We start from the raw sequence: 19401 nt of genomic DNA, 5'->3' as shown, positions 1-19401 counted from the left end.
AAGAGTATGCTTGAGCCCGCAATTTTTTGTTATTTGGAGTATGGGCTCATTTCAATTGTTCTTACACAACGCAGCTTCTTTCTTTCATTGAGCCCGCGAGTTTCCTCGCACCAAGCGACCTTTGTCAAAATGGCGACCAAGCGAAAATTCGTCAGTGAGAATAGCGGAGCTCTTGTTCCTGTGAAAAAACCGAAGCAGCATGAAGTAGCTTTAGCAAACCAAGGAGGAACCATACAAGCGGTATGTACAGATATATTTAGCTTCTTTGGCTGATTTTGATGTTGGAATTGTTTATTACACGTGCTCGCCCTGTCGGTCGTTATTGACCAGTGATTAAATTTATCTTTTGCCGATAATTGTCATGCCAGCTTCCTCAAAGAACCTCTAGCCTTGAGGCCCCTATCATGCTGCTCAGTGGACACGAGGTTTGTATGTTTTGATTTCCATTCATTCAATTATATTAGACAGAACTGAAGAAAGTAGTACAGTTCGAAAGCTTGTGGTTCACAAATCATGCGTGTGTGATTGCATCTTGTATCTTTTAAGCTTACATGTATCTCGACACCCTTATAACCATTCCTTCATATATTTAAGACATTATTTTACCTTTTAATCGTCCTAAAATAACTTATTTCAATTCGTGTTCAAGCCTGGCTGGTTGTTTAGGGTTGGAGAGAAGCTCTCGTAAGGTCTCACCTGATATCCTTTGAGCGGACAGTAGAACAAACAACAGAAACAGTGGCCGTAGCCCCAAAACAATAACAGCTGCTACAGTAATAAAACAATAGCAGCTTAGAGAGCTGCTACACTTCTGGTTATTTTCTAGTCACACTGTGTTCATATATCCATGTACTGTTAACCTATATTTTAGCTGATTTTGGTTTGTGTATCTTTGTACACTAACTACCCATACTGTGGGACAACTTTTTGCGATCCCAAATGTGTATTGTAAGATTTATCATTTTCATCTTGGGAGTACCGAGTTTTTTAAGGAGGACCCAAACATATCAGAAGACTTTTGAAGATTATTGAGGACACTTGGAAGATTTCAGCAGACGTTTTGAGCATTTCCTGGTCCTAGTTTTAAGAATGATGTGTTTTGCCCCCAAAAAAATGCTATTGTTAGCACTTTTCCCATGAAAATTTGAGAATTGGGAGAAGTGCACAATGACTTAGTAAAACTTTTCTTTTCTTCTATTGGTTCAAGTTTACGGGGGTTTTTTGGGTTTTTTTTTTCAAATTTCTTCAGCCGGGGTTGAGTTAAAATGTCTGTAGGGATGAGTAGGTATGAGATCAACATTGTAGACCTCCATACACTGTGAAGTGTCTGTGAGAAATGCTGAAGGAATGAGAGTTGACAGGTATAACAGGACTACATGGTACTAAGAGTAACAAAAGTCATATTACTCAATGGTTAAGCTTAATATATAGATTATTAAACTCTGACAAGACCTGTGATCACGTATCAATTTGTTGTTTTATTCCACATTTAGGGAGAGATTTTTACTGCAAGATTTCACCCTGCTGGAGACACACTGGCTTCTGCAGGATTTGATCGACTTATTTGTAAGTTGCAACAGATATGCATATAATACATTTGTGTTATCATAATAATAACTCTCTGCCTTATCAATTGTCGCGGGAGGTGCGGTGGCCTCATGGCTAGTAATGCTCAAGTTTGGATTGAATGGTCTGGGCTCGAGTCCTGGCCGGGAGCATTGTGTTCTTGCACAAAACACTTTACTCTCACAGTGCCTCTCTCCACCCAGGTGTACATTTTGGTATCGGTGAGCTCAATGCTGGGGTAACCCTGTGATAGACTAGCATCCTATCCAGGGGGGATTAGAAATACTCCTAGTCACTTCATGCTACTGAAACTGGGATAAGAATAAGCCTGATGGGACACTTGGCTCGTACAGACTTGACCTTATGAACTGTGGACTGCAGACTGCAGTGTTGGGAAACTTGCCCTTTCAAAGTTTCCAGATGTACCATTAAATGTTGTAAAGAGTGGCCAGCTGCCCTGTCATTCTAGCTCGCACCTTATACTAGTTATCGGCTTTTGTGGTTTACCAATACTGATCCCCTAATAATAATTTATTGTAAATTACACTATTGACCATGTGTATTTTTATATTGAATTTTGTACCTTTCAGATCTTTGGAATGTGTATGGAGAATGTGAGAATTTTGCCGTCCTTAAAGGTCATACTGGGGCTGTCATGGAAATACATTTCTCTTTGGACGGAAGGTGAGGAATAATCCTCTCAGCGATTTAAACCCAGTATCCTCCTTCTGGTCTAGCTAGAGCTTACGAATTCTCCTTTAGAGGACTACAGCAGTGTAATCCACAAGTTTATATTGTGCATGTACTTGGGATGGGAGGGGGCTTGAAATCAGAGGACATTTGTGGCCTGAAATTTGAGGTCTTATGTCAAAAGTGGGGGCTTAGAGCTGTTTTCAATTGAGTGTCATAAAACCAATTACAGCAGACGCTGTACTTGCCAATCAGACTACTCAGCCAATCTCAAACTGTCGTAAAACCAGAGCCAAAACCAAAACCAAAGTAACTGTCTTATAATTACTTTCGACACTGAATTGAAAACCACTCTTCTGAGACCTTCAAATCAGAATGTTGTGGTACTTGACATTGTCATTCCTGGTGTGAAATAATTCCTGCAGTACTCAATGACAATCTGTCCAGCCATATGCTTTGTTGTGGTTTACAGTACCATGTTTACAGCATCCACAGACAAGACACTGGGTATCTGGGATTATGAAACAGGAACAAGAATCAAAAAGTTAAAAGGCCACAGTTCATTCGTAAACAGTTGTTTTCCTTCAAGAAGAGGTCCACAGTACATTGTGAGTGGAGCTGATGACTGTACTGTAAAGGTGGGTGGCATCTGAGAAACAAATTGCTAACAACTGTGAAATATTATTGTAGAACTACATAAATCACAGTCGCAGAGTATGAATTCTAAAGAATGTTCGGCAAAATACAGTAGAACCCTGTTAATCTGGCCATACTAATAGGGTGGTCATATTGAAGGGGTTGAACCCTGTTAATCTGGCTGTATTGAACCCTGTTAATCTGGCCATTTTCACAGGGTGGCAGTATTGCATTGCACATCCCTACTGCGTCTAATTTCACATGTGATTAGCGCACGCACATTAAAAAATGGAGGCTTTTTCTTTACAGCTGGACCTTGCCATAGAGGTAAATCGTCATTTTCTCGCAAATGAGTATGGTGACCTATCATTTTTTTTCTGTTGTTTTGAATTGAGTAATAAATTTCTCTGTGGAAAATAAATATGGGCCAATTCTCAGAGTAGAACAAAAAACAATCGTTGGAAATGTGAATTTAGCAAGCAATCGTGACTACAATCATGGTGCTATTATAAGGATTTATTGGGTTTAAACAAGGTGCTCTTGCTCCTAAACGAACAAGGGGACCCGTCATTTTTATTTCAAAATTTAAGTTCCTATGATATAAACAATCAGTAGGCAAAATTTCACAAAAATCTCAGTGCAGGTTCTATTTCAGTGGAGTGACCTTAAAATAAGAAAAGAACTGACTAAGCTTTTGTTGGGCAAAAATACAGTGGGCGTAAAAATGCAGTGGTGGTGGTAATGGGGTGGCCATATGGTGGAGTTCCACTAACTCGTGTGTATAAACTTAATTACTGGTCCGAGGGAAACAGTGAGGCTTGTTTTCCCAAGAAACTTGATGTTTCTCAATTCCCTTTTTTAATTGTCATCTGCCAGGTGACATTTGGATTTCAATTGGCCATTCCCATAATTACATCCATTGGTAAATAACCCAATATGAGTGCATGCTAGATTTGACAAATGTTTTTTCCAACTGAACAATCTTTAGACCTTTTAAAATGGCCCCTTAAATGCTATCTTTTTTGTGTCAAACCAAGGGTCACACACTGCAATGAAATCTTCAGTTTGTGCTCTTGTTTGCAGTTGTGGGATACAAGAAAAAGAGGATGTGCACAAACATTCCAGAACATTTATCAAGTGAGTGGCCTGCCTTTAGTTAGTTTCTGGTTACATCGGTGTGCCACAACCATGTAAATATACACATAACTAAATTAATTATGTATCAGTCCTGGTCTGATGTGTGATAAGTTGATATTGAATTTAAACAAGGAAAATTTCTCTAAAGGATTTGATAAGGATGCTTTCCATGTTGTGATCTATACAATATTATACTATGATAATTATGCAGCTGTTAGTTTTGTTAAAAAGTTAATCATGACTTTCTTTTTCTGTTTGTTCATTTGTGGCCATCTACAGGTAACTGCGGTTTCATTTAATGACACTAGTGATCAAGTTCTTTCTGGTGGAATAGACAATGAAATAAAGGTGACTCATAATTTGACATTCAGGAGAACAACTGCAACAACAAACTTAGAATTGTACAGTAACTAGTCTGTTCCAAATATCCCAAGGTTCAGATAGAAAAATAATATTAATCAAAGCTGTCCAGCTCTGTGAATTAGGAAATGGGATGTAGTTCAGCTTTTAAAAGGAGGCTGCTCAGTCACAGTATTTGGAGTTATTTTGGCCAGATACAAAATTACCGGTACCTTAAATTGAAGAAAAGCTGAAAATAGTGTAGTTTACCAACTAGAGATAGTATATAACACTGATTAAAAGAGAGAAGATTAAACCATAAAGGAACAAGGATGGTTACGGATGGAGAAGATTAACATGAATTACAAATGACAAAGTTGAAAATTTTAGGCTAAACTTTTCAATATGCACAATCTGTGACGTACATTTAGCTCCTTTAAGTCAAGTCAGTGTGCACACGTAAACATACATGTAGCAAATAGAAAGGTTGGTCTAGTAATGAATTTTGATTTCAGTGATTATCCTGTATTGGTTGTCTATAGACACATGTACACCATAATGATCACACTCGGTATTCTTTGATTTTAAATCATTTCAACTTGTTACCAGGTATGGGATCTTAGGAAAAATGATGTGTTATACAAGATGTCTGGTCACACCGACACGGTCACTGGTCTTCGACTAAGTCCTGATGGTTCTTTTATTCTCTCCAATGCTATGGATAACACAGGTTGGTAACTTGCAGTGGATTCCAATAATGAAAACTCGCCTACATGTAGTATACAGGTTCACATACTTCATGCTTTGTACATGAAGTATGTGATGATATATGTTTGTCTCACCACTTCCCTTTTATTCTTGGTCATCATGCAGTGGGCATGTTGAATGACTTTGACAAAAGATACGGAACTGTAAGCAATAGAGATGTTAATTAATATAAAGAATCTTGGGTTGTTTGTTGTTCAATTCAGTTCGCATGTGGGACATTCGTCCATTTGCTCCTCTGGAAAGATGTTTGAAAGTCTTCACTGGGGCTCAGCATAACTTTGAAAAGGTACTTAAACATTAATTAATGTAAACCTATTATTTGACAAAATTACTGATTAGAAATGTTCTGTATGTATTAAGTGACTTTTGTCATTACTTTGGTTCTCTTTATGCATCTAGAAATTCATTGCAGGAAGGGGGAGCTGGGGGGTGGGGCAGGTGGGTGAGGGTCCACTCATGAATGCAGATACAGGTGATTCGGAATTTCAAAAAACCTAACATGAAGTGAAAAAACCCCGACATGACTGAGCCCCTTATATAGCAACCAGGGACTAATATGGCCTCCTATTCAGATGCTCTGTAGGCTCGTCACACAATCTTCCTTGTCATGCAATCTTCTTCCCCATGTGGGGGAGGAGGATTGTGTGATGAGCTCACATAGGAGAGGAAGATTGCATGACGAACCTAAAGAGCATCTCTGTAGGAGGCTGGGGCCAATGCCGAAGTCAGCATGGATAGCTCTTGGGATCTCAAGACCTACACTTGCGATGGCTTCACCCGTATAAAATTAGTTATGATAATATTAGGTACATATGTACACACTGTAGCCACGAGGTTTTGAGAGTGAATTGTTTGGTTGAGGAGGGTTCAAATTATAAATGCATCATAAATTTTCTTTTGGTTCACATTCCAGAATTTGATCAAGTGCTCATGGTCTCCTGATGGGCTCATGATATCATCTGGATCAGCTGACAGGTAAACTACATTAGTCATACATTTATGTGCAGAAACTGAACTAGACAAAAATGTGTATAGTGTGACTTCTAGACCTGGAGTAGGGGTTGAACACATTTACTTGGAATTTAATTCTTATTGTAATAAGCATGCAATTAAACATGGTACATGTACTTAAAATTACAGTCAAATTTGTTGTTTTTCCTTTAGATTTGTCTATGTTTGGGATACAAATTCTAGAAGAATTCTCTATAAGCTTCCTGGACATGATGGATCAGTAAATGATGTTGACTTTCATCCTAATGAATTAATTTGTAAGTAAAATCTACCGTGCCCTTTGGTTTGTTTGTTAAATAATTAATTTATTTTTGTTGTGTTTTGTCATAGATTATGTTAATAACACTTATTTCCTGAAACTTGAGTGACTATCTTGTGACTTGTCTCCAGACAATGTACATGTATTCAAATTTTGTTCAAAATCTATTGTCTTTTTGGTGACTTCATTCCTTTTTGGGAGGCGGGGGCTATCATTAGAAGGAATTGAGGAAAACATTATTGACTTACAATTAAGCTGGAAGGGATTTTGCAAAAACGTTCAGCATAGTGATATGAAATAGAACATGCTTATTGAACATTCCAGCTTCTGAGCCTACTCGAAGTAACAAGAATACACAAGAAGACCTGCCACCGGAGGCTAATAAACTGTTATGGCTTGTACCATAAAATGAAGAATCATAACCAGCCAAGTTTTACTGAAATCATTTTTTCTGTTGCAGTAATGTCATGTGGAAGTGACAAGAAAATATACCTTGGAGAGCTACAAGCATGATTTGGAAACTAGCTATTAACAGTCACGCACCGAAGAATGTGGTGGACAGAATCTCATAGACTGTACACATTTGTTGAAAATGTGGTTCCTACTGCTTTCATACAATTTTTGTTTTCATCTCCTAAGCCCAGAGCTTAAGATGCAAATTCTCCTAACTGTTTTTATATATTTGCCTTGCTTATAGTTGTGTGAGTTTGACTGTGTATCATAGCAAAAAATATTAAATTTGTAGATGGGTTGCTTTATTTGCAACACCCATTTACTGGACTCCCCTTTGATGTCTTGAGAAGGTAGTTGCTGATCACAATCAAAATAACAGACTGATAACAACCTCACTACAGACTAAGAGAAAGAAACTCATTCTTTGTACTTGTAAACAAGTTTTATTTAAAACAGTTACCACATGAGCCTTGTTGATGCAACAAGCTTTGTTTTTACATGGCATGTGAATGTAAATAAAGTAAACTACATGTTTTGATTAATTGAATGCCCTTTTATTGAGCAATGTAGCCAAGTGAATGTATGAATAATTTTAGCTCTGGAAAAAAACTTCACAACCATACAGTGTATACTTAGTTACCGGTAACTTAATGTTCGCATTATTTTGACTTTTACATACATGTAACTGTCCTTATTGAATGATGCAGAGATTGGTCTGTGACTACAGGTAGCCTTGTTTTAATATTGAATGGTTATCCCATACTGACTCTTTGGTTTGTTTTTACAATCTCTGTTGTATACTTATCACAAGTTGATGTTCGGTGCTCAGTCGATGGCAGTGCATGCATACATCCTACCAACATATGGAAAAAAAAAGTTAGAAAGGACTTAAACAAAATCCAAAATAAAGGTATCTTCTGCCTGCAGAAAAATATTGCAAAGTATTTTTTAATTACTTTGTTCTTGACCTTGGATAAAAAATAACAATAATAAACATAATAAAAAATGAAAAACCTCCCAATTACTTGCATTATGATAGCTTCTATGAGAAGGTACTGTAAGTTAAGTCCAAATACAAGACAAGTGGCCTATCAGGCCAGTGCAAATCTCTGGTTTCTATCTACATGTAGCATGAAGCCACTAGGATGCAAATATGGATGTAATGCTAGTCTATCACAGGGTAACCCCAAGTATTAAATTTGCTGGTACCCAAAAATTTATACACCTGGGTGGAGAGGGGTACTGTGAGAATAAAGTGTCTTGCCCATGAACACAATGTTCACCGCCAGGACTCAAACCCGGACAGCTCCATCCGGAGGTGAGCACTCTAACCATGAAGCCAATGTGCCTACCACAGCCTGTATGAGTCCCAATTTCAAAGGAAAATATGGATAATGATTGTTTTTCTATGCGCTCATTCATTTACAAATATATTTTTTAGAGTACACTATTACTGCACTGTCCCGCAAATACTTCTGGTTTACTTGTTATTGACTGGTTGTTGCTAATACTATAAGGGTTTAGCAATACATCGTAGACTAAAAAAACTAAAAATGATACACTAAAATGTCCTACAAAAAATATTAAATATTTCCAAAGTAAAAATTGAAAAAGACCTAATTTCTAATTTCCTAATTTTGAGAAATTTGTTTTAAAATTATCATCAACAGCAATTTTTCCTCCCATGACTTAGAAGTATACTTTGAGTATGCTATGGTAATAACAAATAATAAATTTAAATAATTTATAATAAATGCCAGCCTATCTAATAATTACATGCAGCCAACACTCAATCTGTCAAGTATGCAGGGACAAGAAACTACATAAAATGCCTGTTGTCTTGAAACTGAACATGTTACGAGCAGGTTGATTTGTCACCACAAGCCACATGGTACCAGTAATAAATCTGTTTGGATTTGAACCAACTGTAAGAGTTATCAAACACCAAACAATATTCTCCTGCATCTGCTGCCAGCACCTGAGGAGAATTTAACCAAAAAAATCAACACTGTCAGGAGAGTCTTCATCTCCCATGGGAAAACATAAAGTTATGGACAAATATCAACTGGGCAAAAACAAGAAACATTTTTGATTGTATAACTACTGTAAACAGTCAGAGTAAGGCTACTTTGGCCCACTTTGGCCCCCTTAAATAATCATAATTATATGTTACATGTATATTCATTAAATGGAGTTCAGAATTAATGAATACTGGGAAATGTTTATCTCTGTGTTCAAGGGTAAAACTACACAAGCAACTCGGTTCAAAAATAACTTCCAGTATTATAGTCTTGTAAAAATTACTCCACGTCTTCATTGAGTGTGTACTGGTACACATGGAATTTCACCTGCTATGTTATGAGAATCAAGGTCTACATGAAAGTGTATCAGTACCCACCATTCCGTTTACTGGTGTAACATGGGCACTATATCTTTTACTTTTGCTCCACTCTCTTTCTGTTGGTAAGCCTGACACATAACAGCTGAAACAATTTTTAACACAATATGCCAAAATGTTAATTAATACAATTATAATGCAAAATTAATCATCTACGGGCCAGACATCAGTGTAAAACTTCTCAAAGTATCAATGTCAGTTACTTAGCCAACCCTCTGGCCCACACTAAAGTGTGTACATACTGACAGGTCAGTATTAATAATTTCAAATAGTACATGTATTTCCAGTCATTTACCTCCCTGTTCATCCATAAACAACATTACTAAAAAAAATAATAAAATTTAACCATAAGCAACAAGATTTCGTGATGGCCCTAACCACTTCTAGACATTTTATATTTGTAACAGCTACAACTGACTACCTATAACGTGATTTGGCTCCACTAAAAGTGCAAAATTTGATAACAAGATGCCATACAAACTCATAAATTTTGTTAACATCCTGACTTGAGAAAAATAAAAAATAAAATTTTATCAATGGCTGTCTTAATCTGATATGTTGATGCTTGATCACAGCAATTGTTTAACAAGTGATATTTATGGCTCTGGTCCGGAATTAAAATCAAAATTAAACCCTGCCAATTGCTGGTTCCAAATAGTGACATAAAATACATAACATTTGATAGATTTTATTAATATTAAGGTGGCTCTAAACAGTTTCCAACACTTAGGGGCCGTTTACATGGAGGAGGTTGCCTCGGGGGGATAGGGGCACCCTATGTAGTAGGGTTTCCCTTCTCTTTTGTTTTATGCGGTTCGTTCTACATGCGAGATAGGGTGCCCCTAGGGGGTAGGGTTACCCTACCTTGAAGGTGGGGTGCCCCTAGGGGCTAGGGTTGACTTTTGTTGACATAAGCCCATGTAGAACGAAACGGTAGGGCTGGCTCGGGGGGCTAGGGCTATGTCTTGTTATGATAAGGCCGCTGACCACCAAGTAAAAGGCGCGAAATTTCAGTAAGAATTCAACATGGCTACGAACAGCATTTCTAAAGGTGAATTATTTCGCCGCTATCAGCTGCAGAAAAGCTTAGAATACGAGGAGGAAGATCAAAACCAGGAGCAGTTAGAATTCAACGACCAACTGGAAAGCGGCAAAGACGGAGATGGAGAGCAAGCGCTCGCCTGTCATGAAGAAGAAGCCGCGAAGACTGGCACGTGTTCAAATGAAGCTTCGACCAAGAAACGTAAAAAAATGCAAAAGCAGGCAGTAAGCAAGAAGGTTAAGAAGTTTGCATGGACGGACGATAAAGTGGAAGATCTTCTGAAGTACATAAACAATTATAAGACAAATTGTAACTTCAAAGGAATTGATTTTGAAGTAGATCTTGCTCTTTGTATGCTGCGGTGCGAAAATGCATGGCTCGTCATTACCCATTAGATTTTGGTCCAGAGGAAGTCACTCTCCCAGAAAAAGAGCTCAAGAATATGAACAAGGAAGAACACAACAAATACATTTCGGAAAGTGAGGCAGAAAAGGCGCTAATAAAGAGTGGGTGTTCCAGAATCAAGGAAAAGCCAAGGCTTTAAGGCAAGATTATCGCAACGCCGTTAACAAAGGCTCACGAAGCGGGAGCGGGCGCATTGTGAAAGAGTATTACGATTTTTTGACAGACATTTCGGGAGGATCACCAGCCACGACTGCGTTATCGTTTGGAATCGGAGCGTTTCGAAGTCGGGCCACGGCAATATCATACTGGTTAGCAATTTGACAGCCAACCATTTGAAGACAATGTTTTTCAAGAATTAAATATGTTAAAATCAATCCACACAACTGAAAAGCAGCGGCCAAAGATAAGAGAGTGACAAGAATTGCGTTTGCCGCTGAAATTTGTCTGCGATTCGCTATTTTGTCTGTTTACTAAACTTAGCGACCACCCCTTTAAATTAGCTCTTGGCCCTAGGGGAGAGGGTGCCCCTAGCTTGCATGTAGAACCGCGGTATCTTCAACCGTACTAGGTGGGGTGCCCCAATCCCCCCGAGGCACCTCTTTCCATGTAAACGGGCCCTTAGATTTGGATGAGTCGTTATAACCACTCTTTATCACTTGATGCTACAATCATGGTACTTAAAAACTGCTCAATCATTGGTGAACACGCTCTTATCATTTTCGTGGCACAATAGGTTACCATAGCAACAGTATGACCTCCTAAAAACACCTTTAATTACTGCTTTAGGGGCTTATAATTCAAAAACGGCACGGTGAAATTTTTTTATAGTATCAACTTTTGATAAGCATGATAAGATGCAACTTTTGGCAAAGTTTAAAAAAATTCTGTACATGGGGTTCAGAGCCACCTTAATTTTTCGAAAATTTAAGGTGGCTCTGAACCCCATGTACAGAATTTTTTTAAACTTTGCCAAAAGTTGCGTCTTATCATGCTTATCAAATGTTGATACTATAAAAAAATATCACCATGCCGTTTTTGAATTATAAGCCCCTAAAGCAGTAATTAAAGGTGTTTTTAGGAGGTCATACTGTTGCTATGGTAACCTGTTGTGCCACGAAAATGATAGGAACGTGTTCACCAATGATTGAGCAGTTTTTTGATACCATGATTATAGCATCAAGTGATAAAGAGTAGTTATAACGACCCATCCAAATATAAGTGCTTGAAACTCTTTAGAGCCACCTTAAATAGGTGCAATTTATGCCTCTCATGCTTTCACATAGTTAAGCCTGGTTCAATTCCTCCTGCTTGTTTGAAAAAAAAGCCAGTCTGACAAAATCTCCTGACATGAAACTCTGGCTGTTCACTCTACAACATGTGCAACAGCATGTACCTACCCAATATCATAATGATTGGAACAAAATCCAAATGTAATCTGAGAGATGGGTTGTGTCACTTTCATGTGGACAGTGTGGGTTTGACCATGGGGTATCAATACTCCTCGCACTTCAGCTAAAACAGTAAAGAGAATTTAATGTAAATCAACTATTATTGTGGCAATTCACACTTCCAACAAGACAAAATTAAGCTGCGTACTACATGATCAGTTAGTTCCTAAGTTACGTTTCAGGACTAGATCACAAAGCTGTGTAATTGAGACACTGGGTATCAGGGCTCAAAAAAAGAAAAAAAAACTTGAATTCCAGCTTGCCCTTGGGACAACTAGCTCTCAAATTTTTCTGGTCCTGGGCAAATCTTTGTTTGCTCTTTTAATGCTTTGGGTGGCAAGACAACTTGCCTGATACGAATGAAAGCTACTTGCCAAGAAGAAAAATCTACTTGTCCCGGACAACCGGACGGCACGTTTTTCAAGCCCTGGTATGAAATTTACTGACATGCAAAGAGCCACAACTGTAAATGAGCCATGAAAGTTACATTATGTAGTTTAATTTGATGAGGACAATGACAACCAGAATGGCGCTGAAGGTGGTGGCAGTCTAATATTACTATTTTCCTCCTTTCATTTTGTTTAGTTTTCCTATTTATATTGTGTCTGTAAATTAATTTTGAAAAAAATTTATTCTGTTGAACATACCACCATGTCTGTCATGATGTGCCATTCTTTGCTTGGCTTCTAGAGTTCCCTGAAAAAGTAATTATTAATACTCATTTCATACAATTTCATTATATAATTCTTTAATCAATTAAATACCTAGTATTTAATTACATAGAAATTTGTGAACATAATAGCACTATCATGTGAAGGCTTAGACACTGAAAGGAGGAGGGTAATCAATGTATATTAATTATGCTCTACTGGCTCTGTCAGGCCTCTACACACTATGCCAAAGAAATTTGAAAATATTAAATGCAGCTTTTTCTCCATGTTTAGGCCCACGATCCACACTAACCTGGAGAAATTGTCTACCAAAAACACTCTGACTATGAACCGGAGGAATATGAAAATGCCGGCTTTGCTTTTTAACATGGACATAAAAACATTATGAAAACTGATTTTTTTTCTAAACCAATGATGCCACAATGATAATCATGTCAATCCCAGGCTATCTGAGTTTTCCTCAAAAATCCGAAATCGACAGTCATTGTTGCAATTTCAAATAGATCTCACCAGCATGTTCATCCGAAGTCGACGATCACTGTAAGTTGTAATATCAAATCTCAGCAGCATAGTCAGTCATGTATCCATGGATGAAAAACATTTGCCACATTTTGAATTCAGAGTGAAAATGCCGTGTAAAATCAATATTAACCTTGTGCACTGGACTAACCCTGCCCTACTTAAAAAGGAATTATGCAGACTGTAAACTGACATCCATGATCAATACCTGACACAAGATCAAAAATATCTGAGAAAACAGATCAATTAGATTGAAAATAACTTTGTACCTCTATGATCTTTCTTATCCGTGCAACATTCAGTGCTTGCTGCCAAGCAAACATGTTGACAGCCCACTTCGGAATCCAACCTTTAGGATCAGCTTGAATAACATAGATTACCTGGCAAAAGACAAATTAAAACAAAGAAGGAAAATGTTGACCACATGTGGTTTAAACACCAAAAATCTAGACCTCTGGGCTGGTCCAACAACTGAAGTCCACGATTCATGAACTTCCCATCAAGTCTGACAAATCTAATTGGCTGAGAATACAAAACAAATACTGTGCACATGCTCAGAAAACCAAGTCTGACCAGAGGTCGCAATTCTTGGTGCTGACCAAAAGAAGCATGGCCTCAGGGGATGAGAATGCTAATGGCCCTTGTTGGTCTTGCTCTGGTGACTTGGTCAGACATATTTTTATGATGATTAATCACTCCATCAGATCGTTATTTGTCTCAGTCAGAGCTCTACATGTCAATTATCAACATTATGTTTTAGTAATAATTATTGTGTTGTAATTAGTGTACTAGTATTTTTTTCTATAGTGTCTGTCACATTGCATGTCAATGTAACCCAAAGCCATTAGTTAAAGTCCTTTTTTCTGTAAGTAACACACTGTAAGTTGGTTTTATGTAATGTGTAGATTGTAATGCATAGATACATACTCCGTAGACTGTTTTTTGTAACTGTAGTGTAAGTTTAATTGTAACTGTTGTAATTGTTCCAGCAAATACAAAAAAACATTATGCAGGGCATAAATAAAATACCAGATTAAATTGTACATATCACATCAAAGAGCACCTCTTGAGATGCTCCTCTGGGCTTTACTGGGAAGCTGTCCCATAACAACAATGCTGATAGTAACTTCACCAACAAAACATGAGACTTCAGATATTAAATAATTACTGACAAATGTTTGTAGCTCATTAAATCATATGTCAATGTTCACCACATTACAAGTACATGTCTACAGGTATTTTTTCCGCATGCAGTCCACTCCGTCTGGATGAGGCCATAACACTGAGTCGCACCTTGAAAGCAGTATAATGTCTGATTGGTTAACATAACTGACTGGTTGAAATATTAGTCTCAAAATTTCTAAAATCAAAACCATTTAATGTCATACTGGTACTAACATCCATGTATCCTGGGTCATCAACACGATGCTTAAAAACATATCCAGTGTGCAAGATTTCAGCTCTGATAAGTTTGTAATTCTCTAGAGTGGGACACTCTGGTCTGGTAATCGAAGATCCCTAATGGAAGACATATTAACTTGATAAATGTTGGTAGCCATAAAAATACATAAAAAAAATAAATCAAAGGACATCAATGTTAGTCTAGAAAAACTTGAAAGTATGCTAACTTAATCAAGTGCTACGTACTTTTACATGTAACTTTGCAAATGCTAAAAATGCAAGGTCAATTTTTCTGTGTTAACTAGTTCCTGAAAGATTTAGCATCTCAAAGGCTTAAAAAGATCATTCTGAAAAAGAGGTCTGAAGTGCATGATTATATAAAAACTTAACACCAACTGAAGAAATAATTACAACTTAACTTACCACTCCAAATCCAACTTCATTGCCTGCTTCATCAGTGAATATGTCTCCATATTCCAGCCAACACACATCTCTTTCCCAAACAGGTCCCGGTGACCCCATTACAGCCCACTTTATGGAGTAGAAGGGTACCTCAGGCACTTTATAGCCAGCAGGAAACTGATGAAGTACTAAACCATCCTGAAAGTGAACATCTGGGGAACAAGCAAAATTATTGAGGTAGTGGTAGAGTTGCACAGTAGGTCCATTTCGAGGGATCAATAAAAATAATTAATAATTATGATTATAACAAATGACTCAACAGGTACTCTAAAGTTGCGGCCATTTAATGCCGAACAGTGATAAAATGGCAAAGAAAGATTAAATCTAGTAAATCTATTTCCTTCCTCAAGTGTATTTGTGTTAGGATTACAATGTACAAGGACAACAATATCAAGCACTGACTAAAAGAGATTTTGTTGAAATGAAAACAAAGGAGACCTACTAACAACATTAATAAATGTAAACTTATGGGGCTATTAGTTTCCACACATCTGAGACTTCTGGAAAGTTGCTAAGTACAATTATATGTGACCAAATAAACAAATGCGGGCTTAGGAAAGATGTGGTTTGATTTGATAAAACTATACCTCAGAATAATCCTTAAATATTCTACATATGACTACTTAGTAGTATCAGTCTTAAGCTAGCTATAGACTGTTACAGACTGCAAGTTCCAGCCTTTTAAAGTAGTTTCATGTGTGCACTAACCTATCATGTGGAAGAGACGACGGAAACTTCCTGTAGTAGCCGCTATCATGAGTGCTCTTGCCTCCTCTTTAGATGATTTCACTCTAGTCTTGCCACGAATAAGATGAAGCTGGAGAAAGAAAATATTTCTCCATCATTAAACACTTTCTTCTTTTATCAAGATGGGGAGGGGTTCTGTACTTATAAGAAGTATTTTGTTCCTTTCCATAAATATCACAAAGACACAGCCTGACCTAAACCAGGCACTTGAAGCCAACGACCATCTTTGACACATGATAAAATGAATTTAAAAAAGTTATGGCATTACAGTCAAAAGTGTACCCCTCAAGATTACATTAATTATTCAATTATTTGAAGAGTACAGTGAACCCGCTAGTCATTCCAAGAATACAGCTAACGGTTCAGTATTGAAATAATCAATTCATTAAATACTGCATTCTTGAAACAGCTAGCGGGTTCAATAATCAAATAATCAATTTATGATTGTATTCTTGAAACAACTAGAGGGTTCAATATTCAAATAATCAATTCATTATTGTATTCTTGAAACAACTAGCAGATTCAATATTCAAATAATCAATTCATTAAATGTAATTTTGAGGGGTCCACGCTTCACTTGGTTTGACTGTAAACAAGTACTGTTAAGTACCTGACTCCCAGGTCTTGTTCCTTGGTAAATATCAACATCACTCTTGGTGCAGACATACTGAAAACCCTGAAGCAGAAAACTGAATAAAATTAGATTTAATAAAAACTAGTACCTAATAATGCTAATTGTGATAAATAGTAAGAACAGAATGAAGCAAAGCATAAACGTGTGAGAATTAAAGAGATAATTCTACATTAACATGGTCTACCGCTAATATTGTTGATTCCAAGAGGGTTGTTCCCTCTGAAAATGAATAGCCTCATTTATCTTAAGTTGAAAACTGGCAGAGGGTTGATCAAAAACATGGAAACAATCTGCTCACCGAACACAAGGTGCGACAAAGTTCAGAATTTTGCAAAAGTTTGAAAATGTGAGAGGCCCTATCACTGGCTAAATGCTCTTTCCTCACAATGATGGTAATGTGGTGAGAAATCAAATATTTTCACTCGCACCTGATTCGTCTAAACCCATCAGGTAACTGAATAATTATTCAGTTACCTGATGGTAACTGAATAATTGTCCCACTAAAAAACTGGGGAATATCCAGGTGTTGTTCCCCAAACTGTTTTCAAAAGCGCCTTAGTGCTGTACGTGAAAAATATTTCAAAGATAATAAATACAATAACATCCATAATTTGTTCTTGGTCCATATTATCAGTCTGTTCCTTGAAGCTCACAGTTTTCCTTGCGTGTTGCTCTTGAAAAACTAGTTGCTTCTCAGAACAGATGCAACTGTTCACCGATTAAATATCTGGGCATGGTTTCACAGCAAATGGAAGTTTTTTGTTTACGTACAATTTATGAAATATTCAAAATAATAATATTACTGATTACCTCATCAGAAGTGGATGCATCTAATAGTCCTTTGACCCATGACTGTGCTAGCTTGGTGTAATGGTCTATTTCATCTTGTGTTAAAGGTGTTATTTCTCCAAAGAAATCATCAGGGACTGGATACTGTGTAAAAAGAAATTAACCAAATTAGTTTTGATAGTACAAAGAATATAATTAACAATTATATATTCACCAGTAAGTAGAGGTGAATAGTGGTGGGCAATCACAGCTCAGTAAATATCCACTTTTATCAACACTGAGGCTGGGCTGTGCTCTAGAGGCACCCAAGTGCCACAAGCAACTTACATAAGCAAAGAAGAAAAGAGAGAAATTAAAAAATGATTTACAGTGTGTGAATGCAATTAGGTACATTTAAAGTGAAGTCTTCACAAGTTTAGTGGTCCACGTCTACACATAGTGAAATTGATATACATGACATTTAGCTAACGCTTTTAAACATACTGTTAACTTTTTCCTTCCTTTCACATCTTCTTGCCCATGTTGTTTGAAAACTAGAGTTAAAGGATAATGATCTGAAGAAGACAAATAGTCCTTGATTCCGTTCAGGTTTAAACCGAAACTGGATTTACCATTCAGTGTGTAAGATACATCCAGCTAAAAAAAAAAAGAAAAGACAGAGAAAGTGTCATAGAAGACAATGTGACTGTGTGGTTAGGAGGTACTAGACTTGAAACATGGATGCCGTAGGGAAGCTAGACCCGCCCCTACCATTAGAGAGTTATTTCACAGATGATTGAAGTTCACCTCTTTAGCCTGATGCTTGTAAATAGCTTCGGAGCCACACAGGCATCCCAGGTACTTTAACTACATCTGCCATTGCCTAGAAACCCATGCAAGCCCTCCCACTCCTCAACCCCCCCTGCCCCCCACCCCCCCGCCACGCCCTCCTCTTCAGCTGCTACAAAGAAGCACTGGTCCAACCTCCCCCCACCTCTTGATAATGGCCAAGGGCTAACGCTGGTTGGTCTTTCACTATGTTTGTCAAACTCATCAATAGTATATCTCAAATTCTTTCCGAAAGTAATAAGCGACTATTCTGGTTGACGCTATTTGAATTGCACTCTACAGCAACTGGACAGCTGAGCTCGAGTAAACTATAGCTTTAGCTTATTTTACACTGCAGTCAAAGATCAGAACAACCCACGGTCCCTTCCTTAACCCACAATTGCAACGTGGCCAAAAAAATACCAAGACTTGAAATTTGCCCGCACAATACCTGGAACCTGGTCAGATTTCCCTTTGGCGGGAACATAAACAACATGGCCGCTCTTCTCTTCCAAACAAAAATCAATTTCGTCCTTTCTTGCGACGTATTTTTTGAAGTCTTTCATCTTGACTGTGTAGCTGGATACCCTTGAATGTCTCTTGGATTATTTGTTTTCATTTCTTCAACTTCTAACAGCTAATATTTAACTAATATTGAGCGAGTGTGAACGGATCGTAAGATATGAAACTGCTGAATCATGAGCAATGTCAACTGGGTTACGAGGGGGAGTGGGAGGGGACAAATTTTACTTCGCCCCAAAAGTTCTTCAAACAGGTTTTTTTCTTTAACTACGTTTGTCCAGTTACGTTCAAAAATTAGTCCAAATACTAAAATGAAATTATTTATTGAGTGTATAATGCTCTATTTCGGATACAAAAAGGTTGAAACAACATAACAATTCAGGACACAGAAATGTTCTGCATTCCCCACCCCTCCCCCGATCCCGGTGTAGCATGAACTGAAGGTTTTGTTAAAAAAAAAAATCTCTATCGAAGGGTTTTCGTTTATCGGCTAGAAAGACTCAGAAAACATTTATTTTTTAACTAGTTATTTGTGAGTCGTTATTGTTAAGTTCCTAGTCAGTTAAATGCTCATTTCCCTACCGGTGGACCAAATTAAAGCCCAAAAAAAGGTCCCTAAAATCCCCGAAATGCTTATTTGCCGACTGCTAAAAAATGTAATGGAGTTTTTCGTCCATCCAACAAGCAAATTTCCATT

General features: G+C 37.5%; 1 protein-coding gene and 2 pseudogenes across 2 annotated transcripts; 2 read left to right on the top strand and 1 right to left on the bottom strand.

Moving 5' to 3' along the window:
• The first annotated feature begins 6 nt into the window (after positions 1-6).
• LOC149104250 (U5 small nuclear ribonucleoprotein 40 kDa protein-like) lies at positions 7-7401 on the top strand. Its single transcript, XM_089272028.1, has 12 exons — positions 7-240; positions 369-425; positions 1494-1566; positions 2157-2250; positions 2729-2894; positions 3976-4029; positions 4309-4377; positions 4978-5098; positions 5340-5422; positions 6050-6111; positions 6301-6404; positions 6867-7401. The coding sequence occupies exons 1-12, from the start codon at positions 7-9 to the stop codon at positions 6917-6919; spliced, it is 1170 nt and encodes a 389-aa protein (XP_089128154.1). The 3' UTR covers positions 6920-7401.
• On the bottom strand, positions 7280-19144 carry LOC110058762 (uncharacterized; annotated as a pseudogene). Its single transcript, XR_016201632.1, has 12 exons — positions 18634-19144; positions 17859-18011; positions 17397-17519; positions 16563-16628; positions 15914-16022; positions 15167-15357; positions 14741-14860; positions 13612-13722; positions 12800-12848; positions 12102-12216; positions 9258-9342; positions 7280-8837 (listed from the first exon to the last, which is right to left on the bottom strand). The product of XR_016201632.1 is annotated as an uncharacterized LOC110058762 (transcript).
• Positions 10138-11234, top strand: LOC149104249 (uncharacterized; annotated as a pseudogene).
• Positions 19145-19401: the final 257 nt, after the last annotated feature.

This window comes from Orbicella faveolata, unplaced genomic scaffold (assembly GCF_042242905.1).
Source record: "Orbicella faveolata isolate gen_17 unplaced genomic scaffold, um_ofav_v1 contig_34, whole genome shotgun sequence".
NCBI lineage: Eukaryota > Metazoa > Cnidaria > Anthozoa > Scleractinia > Merulinidae > Orbicella > Orbicella faveolata.
Note: the sequence above shows the minus strand (reverse complement) of the source record. Positions and strands in the feature narration are given on the sequence as shown.